Source organism: Macrotis lagotis, chromosome 7 (genome assembly GCF_037893015.1).
Source record: "Macrotis lagotis isolate mMagLag1 chromosome 7, bilby.v1.9.chrom.fasta, whole genome shotgun sequence".
Classification (NCBI taxonomy): domain Eukaryota; kingdom Metazoa; phylum Chordata; class Mammalia; order Peramelemorphia; family Peramelidae; genus Macrotis; species Macrotis lagotis.
Genome location: NC_133664.1, coordinates 205,233,342 through 205,250,649, shown reverse-complemented (window position 1 = coordinate 205,250,649; position 17,308 = coordinate 205,233,342). Strand labels below are relative to the sequence as shown.

The 17,308-nt window shown below is 35.4% G+C and overlaps 2 protein-coding genes across 3 annotated transcripts in view; both read right to left on the bottom strand.

Moving 5' to 3' along the window:
- Positions 1-15,578, bottom strand: part of LOC141493356 (low-density lipoprotein receptor-related protein 6) — a 140,206-nt gene extending 124,628 nt beyond the window's left edge. For both annotated transcript variants that reach the window (XM_074194574.1, XM_074194575.1), the window contains exon 1: positions 15,506-15,578. The gene's annotated coding sequence lies outside the window, so the exon portion shown is untranslated. The remainder of the gene's footprint in view (positions 1-15,505) is intronic.
- Positions 1-17,308, bottom strand: part of LOC141493357 (low-density lipoprotein receptor-related protein 6-like) — a 108,136-nt gene that overhangs the window by 33,306 nt on the left and 57,522 nt on the right. The window contains exons 4-7 of the mRNA XM_074194576.1: positions 17,073-17,269; positions 15,506-15,637; positions 4,829-5,225; positions 3,480-3,651 (exon numbers count right to left, since the gene is read on the bottom strand). Of these exons, the coding sequence (XP_074050677.1) occupies positions 3,480-3,651; positions 4,829-5,225; positions 15,506-15,637; positions 17,073-17,269 (898 nt within the window). The remainder of the gene's footprint in view (positions 1-3,479; positions 3,652-4,828; positions 5,226-15,505; positions 15,638-17,072; positions 17,270-17,308) is intronic.

Here is a 17,308-nt window from a genome sequence, read left to right as displayed (position 1 = left end):
AAAGCATTCTGTCAGTCTTTATTTCCATGTTGTACCTTGATCCAAATTGGGTGTGATGAGAGAGAAATCATATCCTTAAAGAAGAGAAGTCTAAGAGGTATCAAGATCAGACAATAAGATATGTTTTTTTCTAAATTAAAGGGAATAGTCCTTGCACTTTGTTCAAACTCCACAGCTCCTTATCTGGATACAGATGGTACTCTCCTTTGCAGACAGCCCAAAATTGTTCCTGATTGTTGCACTGATGGAATGAGCGAGTACTTCAAGGTTGAACATCACTCCCATGTTGCTGTTAGGATGTACAGTGTTTTTCTGGTTCTGCTCATCTCACTCAGCATCAGTTCATGCAAATCCCTCCAGGCTTCCCTGAAATCCCGTGCCTCCTGGTTTCTAATAGAACAATAGTGTTCCATGACAAACAATACCACAGTTTGTTAAGCCATTCTCCAACTGAAGGACATTTACTTGATTTAAAAAGGTTTACAAAGCATGGGCTGCTCTCTTGGTTTGTTCATGTCTTCTCACTCCAAAAATGCTTTTCTAATTTGTATGCCACTTAATTCAAAAGGTAATATTGAAAAAATATCTTGAAAGAGATGGAATTATCTCAAATGTTTCTTTACAGTTTTCTTTGTAAGCCTTTTGCTTCCCTTTACCAAGATAAGATCCAAATGGTTACAGGACTTAGACATAAAAAACAATACTATAAGCAAATTAGAAGATCAAGGACTAGTTTACCTGTCAGATCTATGGAAAGGGGAACAGTTTATGACTAAGGAAGAGTTGCAGAACATCACCAAAAACCAATTGGATGTTTTCGATTACATTAAATTAAAAAGCTTTTGCACAGATAAAACCACTGTAACCAAGATCAAAAGAAATGTAGTAAATTGGGAAACAATCTTTACAACTAATGATTCTGACAAAGGACTCCTTTCTAAAATATACAGAGAACTGACTCATATTTTTAAAACAAAAAGCCATTCCCCAATTGACAAATGGTCAAAGGATATGCAAAGGCAATTTACAGATGAGGAGATCAAAGCAATTCATAGCTATATGAAAAAATGCTCTAAATCATTAATTATTAGATAAATGCAAATTAAAGCTTCTCTGAGGGACTACCTCACACCTCTTAGATTGACCAATATGACCAGAAAGGATAATGATCATTGTAGGAAGGGATGTGGGAAATCTGGGACACTATTACACTGTTGGTGAAGCTGTGAACTCATCCAACCCTTCTGGAGAGCTATTTGGAACTATCCCCAAAGGGCAACAAAAATGTGCATACCCTTTGACCCAGCAATACCACTACTGGGTCTATATCCTGAAGAGATGAAGAAAAAGGGTTAAAACATTACTTGTAGAAAAATATTTATAGCAGCCCTGTTTGTGGTGGCAAAGAATTGGAAATCAAGTAAATGTCCATCAATTGGGGAATGGCTTAGCAAACTGTGGTATATGTATGTCATGGAACACTATTGTTCTATTAGAAACCAGGAGGGATGGGATTTCAGGGAAGCCTGGAGGGATTTGCATGAACTGATGCTGAGTGAGATGAGCAGAACCAGAAAAACACTGTATATCCTAACAGCAACATGGGAGTGATGATCAACCTTGAAGGACTTGCTCATTCCATCAGTGCAACAATCAGGAACAATTTTGGGCTGTCTGCAAAGGAGAGTGCCATCTGTATCCAGATAAGGAGCTGTGGAGTTTGAACAAAGTGCAAGGACTATTCCCTTTAATTTAGAAAAAAACAGATATTGTCTGATGTTGTTACCTCTTAGACTTCTCTTCTCTTCTTTAAGGATATGATTTCTCTCTCATCACACCCAATTTGGATCAAGGTACAACATGGAAACAAAGTAAAGACTGACAGATTGCTTTCCGTGGGCGGGGGGGGAGTAAGATTGGGGGGAAAATTGTAAAACTCAAATAATATCTTTAATAAAAATTAATTTAAAAAAAGAAAAAAGAAAAGAAAAAAGTCAATGTGAAACTGCTAGCTCCAAATATATAAATCAATAACAAAAATCGAAGTCAATGTAACATTAATTGCCTCCCTAAAACCTGTATGATACACCACCAGATGCTAGTTTTTACACAAATTGTTACTGGATAACTCAGGAGTCAGTAAATGAAAAAAACTAATTAAACTTTAAAGAAAAAAAATTAATGAACATTTATTTTCTCAAATTCTACAGGGAGTTAAGAAAGGATGATATGCTAAGGAAGAGTTATAGCATCTAAGAGCAAGAAGGGATATCTACCTAAATAAGATGTCCTATCTGAATAAAAACATTTTTTTATAATGTCCTCAAGAAGTAGTCATTCAACTTCTGTTTAAAGAACTCCATTACAGGAGATCCTATTTCCTTCTGGGGAAACCCATTTAAATTACAATCTCTGTTAGTAAGTTGTTTTATTTTTCTTTTATCAAGCCAAAATCTGCCCCTGAAACTTCTTTCTTCCAGTTGCATGCTATGGCTCAACTAGAATAAATTTAATTCCATTTACAAGTACTTGAAGACAACTTTTCTGACACTCCTTATTCCTTGATCTCTCCCAACTCTTTGCTTCTACTAGCTAAATATCACCAGTTTCTTCAACAAATTCTTTTATTTCCTATATCAATGATCTTCTTTGGACATGATCCTACTTGTCTTTGTTAAAATAAGGTAAAAACAGAATTCTACAAAGAATATTAGATGTGATCTAACCAAAAGCAAAGTATAGAAGAGAACTCTTACGTTATTTTAGGCCTGCCACAACTCCCTAAGATTTAAGATAACCTAGGGAAACATTAGTTTGTTGGCAATGATAATCTGTTTAGGTTTAGTGGATCTAACATATTTAACATGCAATCCACTAAAACACCTCCAGATAGTTTTCTCCTTTTTTAGGTTTATTTTCTTTTTTTGCAAGGCAATGGAATTAAGTGGCTTGCTCAAGGCCACACAGGTAGGTAATTATTAAGTATCTGAGGCCAGATTTGAACTCAGGTACTCCTGACTTCAGTGCCAGTGCTCTATCCACTATGTCACCTATTACCTAGTCAACCACCAGATAGTTTTCAGTTTTTTTTCTTTGCAAGGCAAATGGGGTTAAGTGGCTTGCTCAAGGCCACACAGCTAGGTAATTATTAAATGCGAGACCAGATTTGAACCCAGGTACTCCTGACTTCAAGGCCGGTGCTTTATCCCTTCTGCCACCTAGCTGCCCCCACCAGATAGTTTTCAAAGGAATATTTTTCTAGGAACACATTTCCCATTCTGTATTTTTGAAGCTGAATTTTTGAACACAAGGGATAACTACAGATGTCCTGAGAATCCTGACTTTTCAAGGACATCTCCATGACAATCATCCAGATAAACCCTAGAAAATCAGGAACAAACTCAATAAATTAATTGATGTTTATCTACTTTGAAACCTACTAGAATCTGATTTAAAATGAAAAAATTTTGGAAACAAACCTCAATCTTGTCTGTTTTGGCATCTCCCCAGTATATTTTGTCTTCATCATAATCCAGAGCTAAACCATTTGGCCAACCAAGAGATGTATTCACCAAAACTACTCGGTCAGAACCATCCAAAGCTGCTCGCTCAATTTTGGGGATTTCTCCCCAATCTGTCCAATACATATACCTATAAAAATACATAGAACATAGATTTAAAATTAATTAACCCTTTGGAGATTTCAGTCTTTATATACTTGTGTAAAATATCATTGGCATGGTCAGAAAAAAATCTAGCAAGGAAAAAACACCAGAGATTTATAAATAGTACATATCTCATTGTAACTTAATAAAAGAACTGGCAGAAGAATTTTAAATTCAAACAGCTTTTTACTAGTAGCTAATTTCTGAAGTTCCTTCCAATTCTAAACTTCCATTAATTCCTTTGGTCCCATGCTACCCCAAGTATTCTATGTTTAATGTGCATTTTCCTAGATCTCAGTACATTCTCTACTCATTACCAAAAATCAAGATTCTAGTCAATGACTTCTGATAACAAACAAACAAACAAACAAAAAAAGTCCTACTTTCCTCTTTTTTAACTATCAGGAGATTTAATGTCTTAGATGTTATTTTCAAACCTGTGTTACAATGTATCACTGCCTCTTTCCTGAGAATAATTATAAGAAGAATGAATCTTATTATGCTGTATTTTAAGCCTGTAAACTCTTTGAAAGTTAGAATGTATCTATGCATACAAGTATAATCTTGCATACAGTTGGCACTCAACAAATCGATTAGCAAATAAAATCTGAAGGTATAGTTAATGGAGAAAAAATTTTAAAATTGTTTCTCAGGTTAAAATAATAAACATTATAATTGGTTTAAACTACTTATTTGGAACTATCTCATCCTCTAAAATAACATCAAATAAATCGGCAATATGAACCAAGGAAAAAATAATTCATTCAACTAAATAATAAAAATGAGGTATAGGACATATTATAATAATACATGGCTTTAGGCATTATGAGAAAGCTATGAAAAGAAGATCTATCAGGGAGAAAATAATTTCATTCCACATTTTCTTTGGTCATAATACAACCTCAGAAACTAACGTTAGAAGCCAACAAATATGGACTTAATTTAAGAAGGAAAGGTATGCAATATATTCTGGGAAATGAAACTATTTAACTTAAGAATTCTATTCTAATCAGTACAACATGGAGAATGGATGGCCAATAAAGAATTTATTAAAACATCATTGCATATTTGCTACCTATCTATCCCATTTTGTCACAAGACATTTTTTGAAACAAATGAAAATAAATAATAAGATAAAAAACTGACTAGAAACAGCTTCTTACCCAACCATTGGATCAAGCACTATAGCTCGGGGTTCCTCCAAATCCTCTGAAATCAAAATCTTCCTCATCGTTCCATTTAGCCTTGTCACCTCTATGCGATCAGTGCCTGTGTCTGTCCAATAAAGGTTCCGTGCAACCCAATCCACTGCAATGCCATCTGGGTGTGCAATTTGAGCTGTCACCACAAACTGACTGCCAGATCCATCTATGAAAGAACGACGTATAGCCCTCACTTCATCATCAGTCCAGTAAATATAGCCTTCCAAAGGATCATAGTCTATGGCAATTGCATGACGGATGTCTTCCAGTTGTAGAACAATATCTGTAAAGTCTGGTGTGTCCAAGGAAATTCGCCTCAAGTCTGTCCTTTGCGCTAAAAGCAGTAATTCAGTTGCTCCTAGAAAGAAAAATTATAAAAACTTGAACCCACATCTTAAAACACGAGAGACAATTTTAAATCACTGTATTAGAAATCACGACTTTTTTTGGAAACAGAAGGAAAAAAAAATTGAGGTCAAAGAGTTCTCACAATGGTTTGAAAAGAAGATTTGAAGGGGAGCAACATGGTTGAAAGCTGCCACACAGAGAGACAGAGAAGGGATATACTGACAACAACAAACAAATGACATTAAATTTGGAATACAGTCATTTAATATTGGTCGGTTTCACTGATGAAGAGACCAATTGCGATTGCAGGATATGAGACTGAATTTGGAAAAACAGAAGCAAAGTCTTCAATCATTTCTTTATAACCAGCTGAAACTACCAAGGATCTCCCATTTTAGTGAAAAGAAGAGCTGGATAATTCAGAATTCAGAAACTACTAATTCAGCCTTAATGTCTCCCAACTGTTTTCACATTTCATTCATCTTTTTTTGTATTCTCCCTTTACCTAACAGATCCCTTTTCTTTTGTCCCCATTCCTTTTACCTATTCAGGGGTACTAAAAAGGGAGCCCACTACATATACTGGAATAAAGAGGGAAAAGTCAGAAATAACTAAACCATTGAGTATACCTGAGTGTATAGCAGTACTCTTGTATACCACTAGCTGGTGCTTTAAACACCTCCTTAAGTAAAGTCTCAATGCTGGATAACATGGAATGTCAATGAGTAGAATCTATCAATGTATAACAAAGTGAGGTTATTAGTGACCACAATTTCTAGCAGATCTAGCCTAACAATACTCTTAAAAGAAAGACATTTTTAGATCTTAGGAATGTTTTAGTCTTCACTAAAGTAGTAAAATTAGGAAAAAGTCATACTTCTCATACACTAAAAACAGTATTTTTTTTATGGCTAAACATTCATTTGAAATCTCTGCTCATTTATTTCACTCCAGGAAAAACTAGTACCCCATCATATAATATTCCCTAGACAGCAAAAAGACTTCAAGTGAAAAAAAATTTTTTATATTAACAATAGATATATAAATCAATTTTGGATTATGTCAAAAACCTTTTCTGCATTTATTGATATTATTTTATGATTTTTGCTGTTTTTATTATTGGTATGATCAATTATGCTTACAGTTTTCCTAATATTGAACTAGTCACGCATTCCATCCTGGTAATAGTTTATAATCTTTGTGATATACTGCCATAATCTCCTTGCTAGCATATTATTTAAAATTTTCACATCAATATTTATTAGGGAAATTGGCCTATAGCTTATGGTATAAAAAAGGATGCATTCAGTATTTCCGCTAATTGATGTGCCCTAACACTAATATACTTTACTATTTTTCTCCTATAACTCTTTAATTTCTTTGAGGATTTAAATGTTATGCCATTTGGAGCATTATTAATACTAATTCATTGTCTATGGTACTTATAGCAAGATACTTTCTCTGATTATCTCTTTTAATTAGACTCACTTTGGCTTTTTGTCTGAGATCCCACCCCTGCCTTTTTTTAATGTGAACTTTACAAATAAAGCATAATAGATTCTGCTCCAATCCCTTATTTTAACACTGTTTCAAGTGTTTCCAGTAAACAACACAGTGTTGGATTCTGGTTTCTAATCCATTCTGCAATTTGCTTCCATTTTATTTGAGTCTATCCCATCCACATTCTCAGTTATGATTGCTGTGTATTTCCATCCATACTCTATTCTTATAGATTTTTTTCTCTTTTTCACTCTGCTACTTTCTCAAAAAAGTCTATTTTGCTTCTGACCACTGCTGCCCTCAATCGAACATCCCTCTTTTATCACTCCCCACTTTTCTTTGCCTCTTCCTCTCCTATATTCTTATCAGGTAAAGGTGTAGGTGGATGGGTGTCTGTTCTGTTATCCCTTTTCCCCTTCTCCCAATGCATCCCACTTTCTCACCTTTCCATCCTTCTTTTGACATCATCCCAACATAACAGATTCACACTCATGCCCTCTAAGCTGACTTTTTTCTAATTGCCCTAATGGTAATAATGTTCTTAATGGTTACTTGTATCTTCTGCCCATATGACTACGTAAATAGTTTAATCTTGGTAAATCCTTTATGATTTCTTTTTCATGGTTACCTTTCATTGCTCCTCTTGAGATTTTGTGTTTGAATGACAAACTTTCTATTTGGCTGTGGTCCTGTCATCAGGAATGTTTAAAACTTCTCTATTTTATTAAATATCCATTTGTTTCCCTGAAAAGATTATATTCAAATTTGCTGAGTAGATTATTCATAGTTGCAATCCTACCTCCTTTGCCTTCCAAAAAACTAACATTCCAAGTAATTTTCTCCTCTGAAGTGGTAGATACTAAATCTTCATAGTCTATGCCTCTATATAGTTGAATCCTTTCCTTCTGGCTACCTGAAATATTTTCTCCTTGAGCTAGAAGCTCTGGATTTTGGTTATAATATTCCCAGGAGTTTTCATTTTAGGATTTCCAGATGGAAATCAGTGCATTTCTTCAATTTCTACTTTGTCCTCTGATTCTATAATATCTGGATATTATTCCTTAACAATTTCATGAAATATGATGTCGAAGCTCTTTATTTGACCTTGACCTTTAGGTAGTCTAATAATAAATTCTTTTTCAATCTATTTTCTTTTCTTTTTTTTTTTAAGGTTTTTGCAAGGCAAATGGGGTTAAGTGGCTTGCCCAAGGCCACACAGCTAGGTAATTAGTAAGTGTCTGAGACCGGATTTGAACCCAGGCACTCCTGACTACGCCACCTAGCCGCCCTTTCAATCTATTTTCTAGGTCACTTATTTTTCTGTTGAAATAGGTCACATGGGGCAGCTAGGTGGTGCAGTGGATAGAGCACCGGCCTTGGGAGTCAGGAGTACCCGAGTTCAAATCTGGCCTCAGACACTTAATAATTACCTAGCTGTGTGGCCTTGGGCAAGCCATTTAACTCCACTGCCTTGCAAAAACTAAAAAAAAGGAAAAGAAAAAGAAAAAAATAGGTCACATTTTCTTCAATTATTTCACTATTTTGATTTATTGCTTCTTTTTTTTTTTAGTTTTTTTTGCAAGGCAAATGGGGTTAAGTGGTTTTCCCAAGGCCACACAGCTAGGTAATTATTAAGTGTCTGAGGCCAGATTTGAACTCGGGTACTCCTGACTCCAGGGCCAGTGCTCTATCCACTACGCCACCTAGTCACTCCCTTTTATTGCTTCTTGATGGTTCTAAAATGTTAATTGAAATTTTATTTTATTTTTCCAATTACATGATACAGTAGTTTCTCAACATTCATCCATTTTCAAATTTATGAGTATTGTATTTTTCTACTACCCTTTCTTCCCTCCCCCTCTCCATGGTGACAGTCTGGTAAAAGTTGTACATGTACATTTATGTTTAACATATTTTCATATTAGTCATTCTGTGCAAAAGGACTAAGGGGAAAGAAAGAAAACCATGAAATAGGAGGGAAAAAAATTTAAGTTTTTAAAAAGAAAACATACTGTGCATTCATATTCTGTGCTTTTTTTTCCTCTGGTATTGAACATAGAAGTCTCTCAGGGTTGTCCTTGATCTCTGAACTGCAGAGAAGAGCCATATCCATCACAGCTGATCATCTCACAATGTCATTATGTGTAAAATGCTCTCTTGATTCTACTCCCTTCACTCAATATCAGTTCATTAATTTTTACCATGCATCTCTAAAGTCTGTCCGCTATGAGTTCTAAAACAACAGCATTCCATAACATTCATATACCAAAACTTATTCAACCATTCTCCAATTGATGTGCATTCCCTCAATTTCCAATTCTTTGCCACTACAAAAAAAGCTGCTATAAATATTTTTGAACATGTGAGGTTTTCCCCGGTTTTTTTAAAATGTCTTTTGGATATAGGCTTAGTATTCGGTACTGCTAGGTCAAAGGATATAAGCAATTTTATTGCTCTTTGTATATAGTCCCAGATCATTCTTCAGAATGGCTAGTTCAGTTCATAACTCCACCAACCCAGTGCATTAATGTTCCAATTTTTCCACATCCTCTCCAACATTTTTCATTTTCCTTTTTTGTCATTTTAGCCAATCTGATATGTGTGAGGCAGTAACTCATAATTGTTTTAATTTGCAGTTCTCTAAACAGTGATTTTTTTTGTGTATAACTATAAATTTAATTTCTTCATCTGAAAACTACCTGTTCATGATGATTTTAATTTTTGAGGAATTATTTTCTTTAGTCTGGTTTTATAGTTCTTTTCACAATTGGCTAATTTTGAGTTTTATGTAGTTACTTTCTTTAGTATTTTTTGTGCCTTTTTTTAAAGCAAGCTGTTAATTCTCTTCATCATTTCAATGCATAACTCTTGCTTCTTTTCACAATTATCCTTCTATTGCTCTTATTTGAGTTTTTAAAATTATTTTTTCCTCCTTTAAAAAATAAAAAATATAAAGCCTTTCTTTATCTCTTCTAGAAAGTCTTTGGCCTTCTATAGAATTTGTAGATTTTTCAAATCATTGTTTATCTTGAGCTTCTCTGTCACCATAAGCATTTTATGGGCATGTTCTTTTGTTGTTTGCTCATTTTTCCAAATTCTTTCTTGACTTTGGGCTTTATATTAAAGTTGGACTCCACTCACCTCTGGGAGGGATAACTAGGTTGAGCTTTTGCCTTTTATGTGCTTCTGCTTTCAAATTCAGTGTGAGAATCTCTGGCTCTTTGATGCTTCCGAAGTTGTATGATCCCGGTTGATCAAGGCATTCCAGGTCTGTGCTCTGTTCCTTACCCAGGAAAAGTCCTATTCCCTTATGACCTAGCCCTGGAACTTCAATCCAGAACTGTATTACTGGTGACAGAGAAAGATGCCAAGTGGTACTACTCTTACTACTAACAAAGAAGTTCAGGGGGTCTCTTTCTTGACCAGGTATTCAGTCCTTTATCATCAGGGGCACTGCTACTGCCCCACATCCTACAATAGGTGCTGCTTCCAGTAAGCCCCTACCCAATGTCCACGAAGTTCTCTTCCTATCTTCCTAAAGCTGCCCAGAGCTAGAAAAATTGATTCATGACTTTTTCTCTGCTTTTTTATTTACTCACTGAAAATTCTATTTGATGGTTTGGAGAATAGGCAGTTGTGACCTTTAAATCTACCAGATTAACACTGCTGTACCAGGTTTCCAAAAGGTGGTTAATAACAACAAAGGACATAAAGAATCTAGAGACAGCTACCTCTTATCCTTTAGGATGAAAATATATTGGTGAGAACAGAAACCAATTTGCAAAATATTAAGAGTTAATGGTAAAGCCATGATTGTCGAAGAAAGACAGTAAAAAGTAAAATAGAAATTACTTGAAAGCATTAAATCAGACTACTTCATGTGAGTAGTCTGAACTTTTAAAGATATGAGACTATACAGAGAGGGAAAAACTGATGAGCAAAGAAGAGGAAAATAATGAGCATGAAAGCTAGATAGTTCACTATTTAGTTTTACAACAATTTAAATAAAACTAATCCGTGAAATAGTCTGAACCAGACGAGGATTTATTAAGAATTGAGAGGGAAAAAAAGGAAGGATCAAATCAAATATTCAACATCTATTAAATATCTAAGTTACAGACACAGTGCTGGCTAGACATACAATATCAGATCAGTCCTTGATCTCTAAGAGTATCAAAAACTGGTAAGTAGATAAGTAAAGAAAGTAATTTCAGGTTGAGTGAGAGACAAACTAGAAGTTGAGAGATTCAGGAAAGGCTTTACAGAGTAGAAGGCACTTGAGCTAGACTTTGAAAGAAATTAGGGATTCTAAAAAGTGGAGCTGAAGAAGTGTATTTCAAATACATGCCAGACAACTTGTGCAAAGGCAGTAACACAAGACATGGAATATTGTGTATGAATAATAATAAAATAGGTCAGTTTGATTGGAATTTAGCATTCATGAAGATGAGTAAAATAAAATAAACTTGGAAATAGTAAAAGATTTTAAATTTACATTGTAATTGCAATTTGTAAAAGACCTGAAATGTCAAAGAAGTTTTTGTGTTTTATTTTTTTAACAAGGCAGTGGGGTTAAGTGATTTGCCACTGCACCACCTAGCTGCCCCCTTGACTTTGACTATATCCTAAGGCTTTTTCTAGGGCCCTCTTCTTTCACTATAACTTTTGTGTGTGTGGGGGGGGAGGGGGGTATTAACATGAATAGATTGAGCTATGGTCTTTATGTGTATTGGTCCCAGGAAACCTGTCTTTTCTTCCTGAGTGCCAAACCTTCATCACTTTATGTCTGTTCAGCATTCCCAACTAGATGTCCCAAATGTAGAATTTTTAAAACATAAGTCATCACCCCCCCCCCATACCCTTCTTTATAATTTGTTTATGTATTTTCAGAACTCGGTTTGGTATGTCAGTTTCACAGCATTCATGGCCATCTCTTTTTCTTATACATTTTCTTATCACTTTTTGACTAAATTGTAAAAGCCTCCTTCTTCCTTGTTCTACCTACCTCTCGTTTCATTCCTCACCAGTCCAACTTCCACATAGCTACAAAATTGAGGAACAGGTCTGACCATGTCACTTTTCTGCTGCAAAACTTCTAGTGCCTATTTACCTTTAAAATAAAACACAAGGGGGCAGCTTGGTGGCATAGTGTCTAGAGCACTGGTCCTGGAGTCAGGAGGACCTGAGTTCAAATTCGGCCTCAGACACTTATAATTACCTAGCTGTGTGACCTTGGGTAAGCCACTTAACCCATTTCCTTGCATAAACCCCCCCCCCCCCAAAAAAGAAAAGAAAGAACAAAGTCAAGGAATGATACAGAGAAGATAATTTAGCAAAGGACACTGACCAGTAGCCAAACATGTAAGAGAACTATAACACTAGTTTCATGAAAATCCACAGAGAACAAATTATTCATCAAGAAACTAAAAAACTAAAAAGATCAAGAGGAAGGAACATGAGAAATAGCAATTCGATCTGTAAATTATGAATACTGGCAAATTTGAAAAGAGCAGTTTCAGTTGACTGATAGGAAGCTAGATCACGAGAGTTTGGAAAGTAGAGCAGAGGAAGTGAAGGCAATGAAGAAAGTCCTTTCTAGGATTTTGCTAGGAAATGGAGGCATTAAATAGATAATGAGGAAGACTGAATCAAGCTTTTTTTTTTTTAAAGGATGGGGAAGGGGCAGTTAGGTAGTGCAGTGGATAGAGCACCAGCCTTAGAATCAGGAGGAACTAAGTTCAAATCCAATCTCAGACACATAGCTGTGTGTCCTTGGGCAAGTCACTTAAACCCACTGCCTTGCCCCCCCCAAAAAAAACTTAAAAAAAAGTATGGGAAGAATTGAGCATATTTCTATGTAAAAGGGGGAAAAAAGTAGCTAGGGAGAGAATGAAAATAAGAGGGTTAATAGCTGCAAGTGTTTGCTAAAGACAATGGGAGACATTAGGATTAAGGCAATAGGAGGGGCTTGAAATACACTTCTTTAGCTCCACTTTTTAGAATCCCTAATTGATCTTGGCAAAAAGAAGGGTCATCTTTTAATCACAGACTGAAGGAAGAAGAAAGTGGGGGATGATAACAAGTGACCCTGAGATGTACAATAGGGGAAAAGAGAGAGCTCAAAACAAGTGATATCAATTTTCCCAGTGGATTATAAAATGAAGTATTCTGCCCAGAAGGATAGGGCAAAGAGTAGTAGTCAGGTAGGCTTTAGAATAAAACTGCAAGGAATGTAAAAGAGGGTCAGTTAGGGAAAAATAAAGGTATTTAGACTCCAATTGAGTTTATGAAACAGAATTGTATAGTTCTGTCATTCAGCATGGGTAAATGATTTGCTCTATATATAAATATTTAAGTAAAAGCAGAGTAAGTAGATGGTATGGTTTAACTTTGTTTTGCTTTAATTAAACAAGTAAATAAAAACAAAATTCAGTCTCTTGTGGAAATAGATGAGAAGTAGAAAAGCTCTTTTACACCTATGAGGGAACCTCACCCTGAGAATATAAATAATAAATAACTGGATTAGGGCACAAACACCATTCCCACATTAAGACCTAAGTTAGACTCATCTTTACTGAGAAAATGAGTGAAGTTTACTTAAGATGTGTCATATTTATTCTGAATAAGTGTAATTAAATTTAATTGGACAAAACAAAATTAAGCCCAAGTAACCCACCTAAAATATCAAAATCTAGTATCAGAAGACTGCAATAGCTTCTCTTTTTTTTTTAAGGTTTTTGCAAGGCAAACAGGGTTAAGTGGCTTGCCCAAGGCCACACCGCTAGGTAATTATTAAGTGCCCGAGACTGGATTTGAACCCAGGTACTCCTGACTCCAGGGCCAGTGCTTTATCTATTACGCCACCTGGCCGCCCCAATAGCTTCTCTATTGCAAAAGACCTTGGTATTCTTCACTACCCCATATTTATCTTAAGTCTGCTCAATTTCAGAATAAACCAGGTTCAAACTTTTTTCAGGCAAAAGAGGAGGGAGGGAAGGGGGCAAGCGGGGGGAGTCCTATTAACTTTGGAAAGGTGACTTAAAACTGAATACCTAAATAATGCCAGAGAGCAAGCCAAGTCACATATATGTGATATATAGTTTAGCAAAGCCAAGCTACCACTAAAATGGCAATTCAAAATATATTGTCCATTGTTCCAATAAAAACTTTAAAAGTAAGGTCAGATAGCCCTGCACTATAGTATGAGAACCTATAAACAACAAATGTTAAGATAAACTCTTTCTCAAATGTTAGGATAAACTCAAAAAAAAAAATTCAAAAAGCAGCACCACAAAGTCTTTTTGCTAAAAACTGAAATAGGGGAGGCTAGGTGGCATAGTGGATAAAGCACCGGCCTTGGAGTCAGGAGTACCTGGGTTCAAATCCAGTCTCAGACACTTAATAATTAGCTAGCTGTGTGACCTTGGGTAAGCCACTTAACCCCGTTTGCCTTGCAAAAAAACCCCCCACAAACCTAAAAACAAACCCCTAAAAACTGAAATAAAAATTATTGTTCACCTTGGAAACTCTTTGAGCAGACTTAGCCAATTTCACCTTTGGCTACAAGAATCACTTATCACTGCCAAACATTACAAACATGTAAATAAATACAATCCCTTCCCTGTCCCATTCCATGATCTTTCCAGCAAATCCCCATTCCTTGTTAAAGGTCTGAGGTTTTTTTTGAGTTGGAGGGGTAAAAATCCCTCACATAACCTGTCAAAGGCTCACCCTTACATCCTAAAGGAGGCCAAGAAGACTCAAAATAGATTTCCATGAATGTGAAAGATTAAGAATGATACTGAGATGAACAGAGGAAAAAGAAGATAGTAGTACTGGTTTCTACTCATCTCCTCCTTATTCAGATATCCAGAATCTCCATATAAAAAAAAAAAACATGACTCTCTATAAGAAATTATGCATTCTCTGGAACTGTCAAAGTATGGGGGGATAGAAGAGCAAATTAAATAAATGATAATTATGGCTATTTAATTACACTAAAACTTAAAATCATTTTTCTTCTCATAGTCTCAGTTTTTACCTATCTTAAATTGTCTTCTTTGCTCACTCCTCTTCTTTTCCTTATCTGAAAAATTAAGGACCTGGCCGAGGACTCTATCCTAGGCCTTCTATTTTTCTTTCACTACAGCATTAGCATTTGGGTCACTAATTCGTTTGATCAAGGGAAGCCACCTGCTACCCTTGTAGGAACTTGAAATATTACTGTGCAGAACGTAGGTAAATTAAGTACTTTTAAAAGGTTTTGAAAAAGGGCCCAAATCAAACAGTAATATTATTCTAAGCAAATTTCTTTTTTTTATTTTTATTATAGAAATCACTCTGAATAAGAGAGGAAGGAAAGATATTTTGGGATATGAAGGTGATATAAAAACCAAAGATATCAATAAATTCTTTTATTCTAAGTTAGTTAACTAAAACAGCATCACAGTTAAATTTAAAGTTTTTGTCTCTAAGTCCCTATGCAACATAAAAGCATCCATGCAAACAAATTCAATTGACATGAAAATCTGAAGCATTTACTGAAAATTATATCAGTCCTATATCATTCTTTACTTAAAAAGAAAAATCTTCCCATGAAAACATAGCTATTTATGTTGGAAAACAGCAAAAGCAGATAGTTCATCTCAAAAAGATCCTAATTTCTTTAAATGCTGTCACAAAATAATAAAAAATAGGCCTGCTACAAAAAAATATATTATCATTATCTGAAGAGAGATTAAAGTGATCCAGCACCATAAGAGATCTACTTCTATGAAACGATATCCTTACCATCTTTGCAGGTTTTCCCATTCTCAAGGAGTTTCACTCCAGTTGGGCAGGCACACTGATAAAAAGGCTTGACTGGAGACATCAGACATAAATGGGAGCAACCACCATTATCAGTTCCACATGGGTTGGTAGCTGTCAAATACAAATCACACAGATTAACACCAATGATCAAGAATAATCCTTTGTCATTAGATAGATAAAAATAACATCATTATGTAAATAATTATGACAAATAAACAAAAATTATTGCCAAATGTCACCTAATTGACCCTCTATTGAGCCATCTACAAGGAAAAGAATTAAGAAAGTTTTTCTTAAGCACAGACTTTGAGCTCAGTACTATGAAAAATACAAGAAAAACAGAAGATATGGTAAAAAAAAAGTTAACAAAAAACAACACAGATAAAACAAATATCAAATACCTGGTAGAATGGAACTGCAAAGTTATAGATTATGGAGGAAATAATCAGGAGGGCATCACCAAAAAGATGAACTGAGTCTTAAAAGATAAGCTAAGTATTAGTTGAAGAGGAAGTAATGAGAAAGAAAACTTCAGACAAGAAATAGCATGAAATAAAGCATGGAGGTAGCAGTTTGGGTGGTATAACAAGGAAATTAGCCTGACATATACTGAGGAATAGTAAAGGAATGTTAATTGATAAGACAGGCTTTTTAAAAAATTTTATTTATTTAAGGCAATGGGGTTAAGTGACTTGCCCAAGGTCACACAGCAAAGGCAATTAGGCAATTATTAAACGTCTGAAGTCATATTTGAACTCAGGTCCTCCTGACTCCAGTGCTCTATCCACTGTGGCATCTAGCTGCCCCAAGATTTCAAAAGCGGAATAATATACTAATACCATTTCCAGAAAGATCATTTGGGTCATATGAAATGAAAATGGGGGCAAGGCTGGAAGCAGGGAGATCAATAGGATGCTGGAGAAATTCAGGTATGAAATGATGAGAAATAGAACAATGTAGTGATAGTGAAAATATGGGAGACAAAAGATATTTATAAAGAAAACCAAAGGATTTGGTTGCTGAATGACAGGAATTAGAGGATGGATTTTAGGTTTTTGCAAGGCAAACGGGGTTAAGTGGCTTGCCCAAGGCCACACAGCTAGGTAATTATTAAGAGCCTGAGACGGGATTTGAACCCAGGTACTCCTGACTGCAGGGCCGGTGCTTTATCCACTACACCACCTAGCCGCCCCAGAGGATGGATTTCAAAGTTCTCAAAGCAGAAAGAAAGCAAGGGTGATGTCATTAAGAGACAAGATGGCAGAGGTATGGTGAACATTGGGTTACAAATCTCCTGAGTGCTAAAGAAACTTAACCAAAATGTAAGTAGGATATATTTTGCAAAATAAATAAATCCAATAGAACAAAGATAATGTTAATATTAGAAGGTTTTCTAAGTCAATATGCAGCTCATTTTAGTGGTTCATGTCTATGTCAGTTTGACACCACTGAACTAAGACATATCTTGTACCCTTTCTACTACTTCTCACAAAAGACAGACATTGCATCAGCTCCCAATTAAAGTTTAAAAATATGACTCACTTACCATTTGGCTGCCTCTGTTGGCTAAAAGCATGTATATCCATGGGAGAGAAGATGTTAGAATGGACTTCACGCAATCCCTCCCCAGAATACTTATTACAAGCCAAGATGGAATGTGTGTTCCAATCAGTCCAGTATAATGTGTCTTCAAACAATGTCAAGGCAAAGGGATGTGGAAGGGAACCTCTAACCACTGCCTGTCTATTAAGATAAAAAAAAAATAATGGTTTAAACTTATTT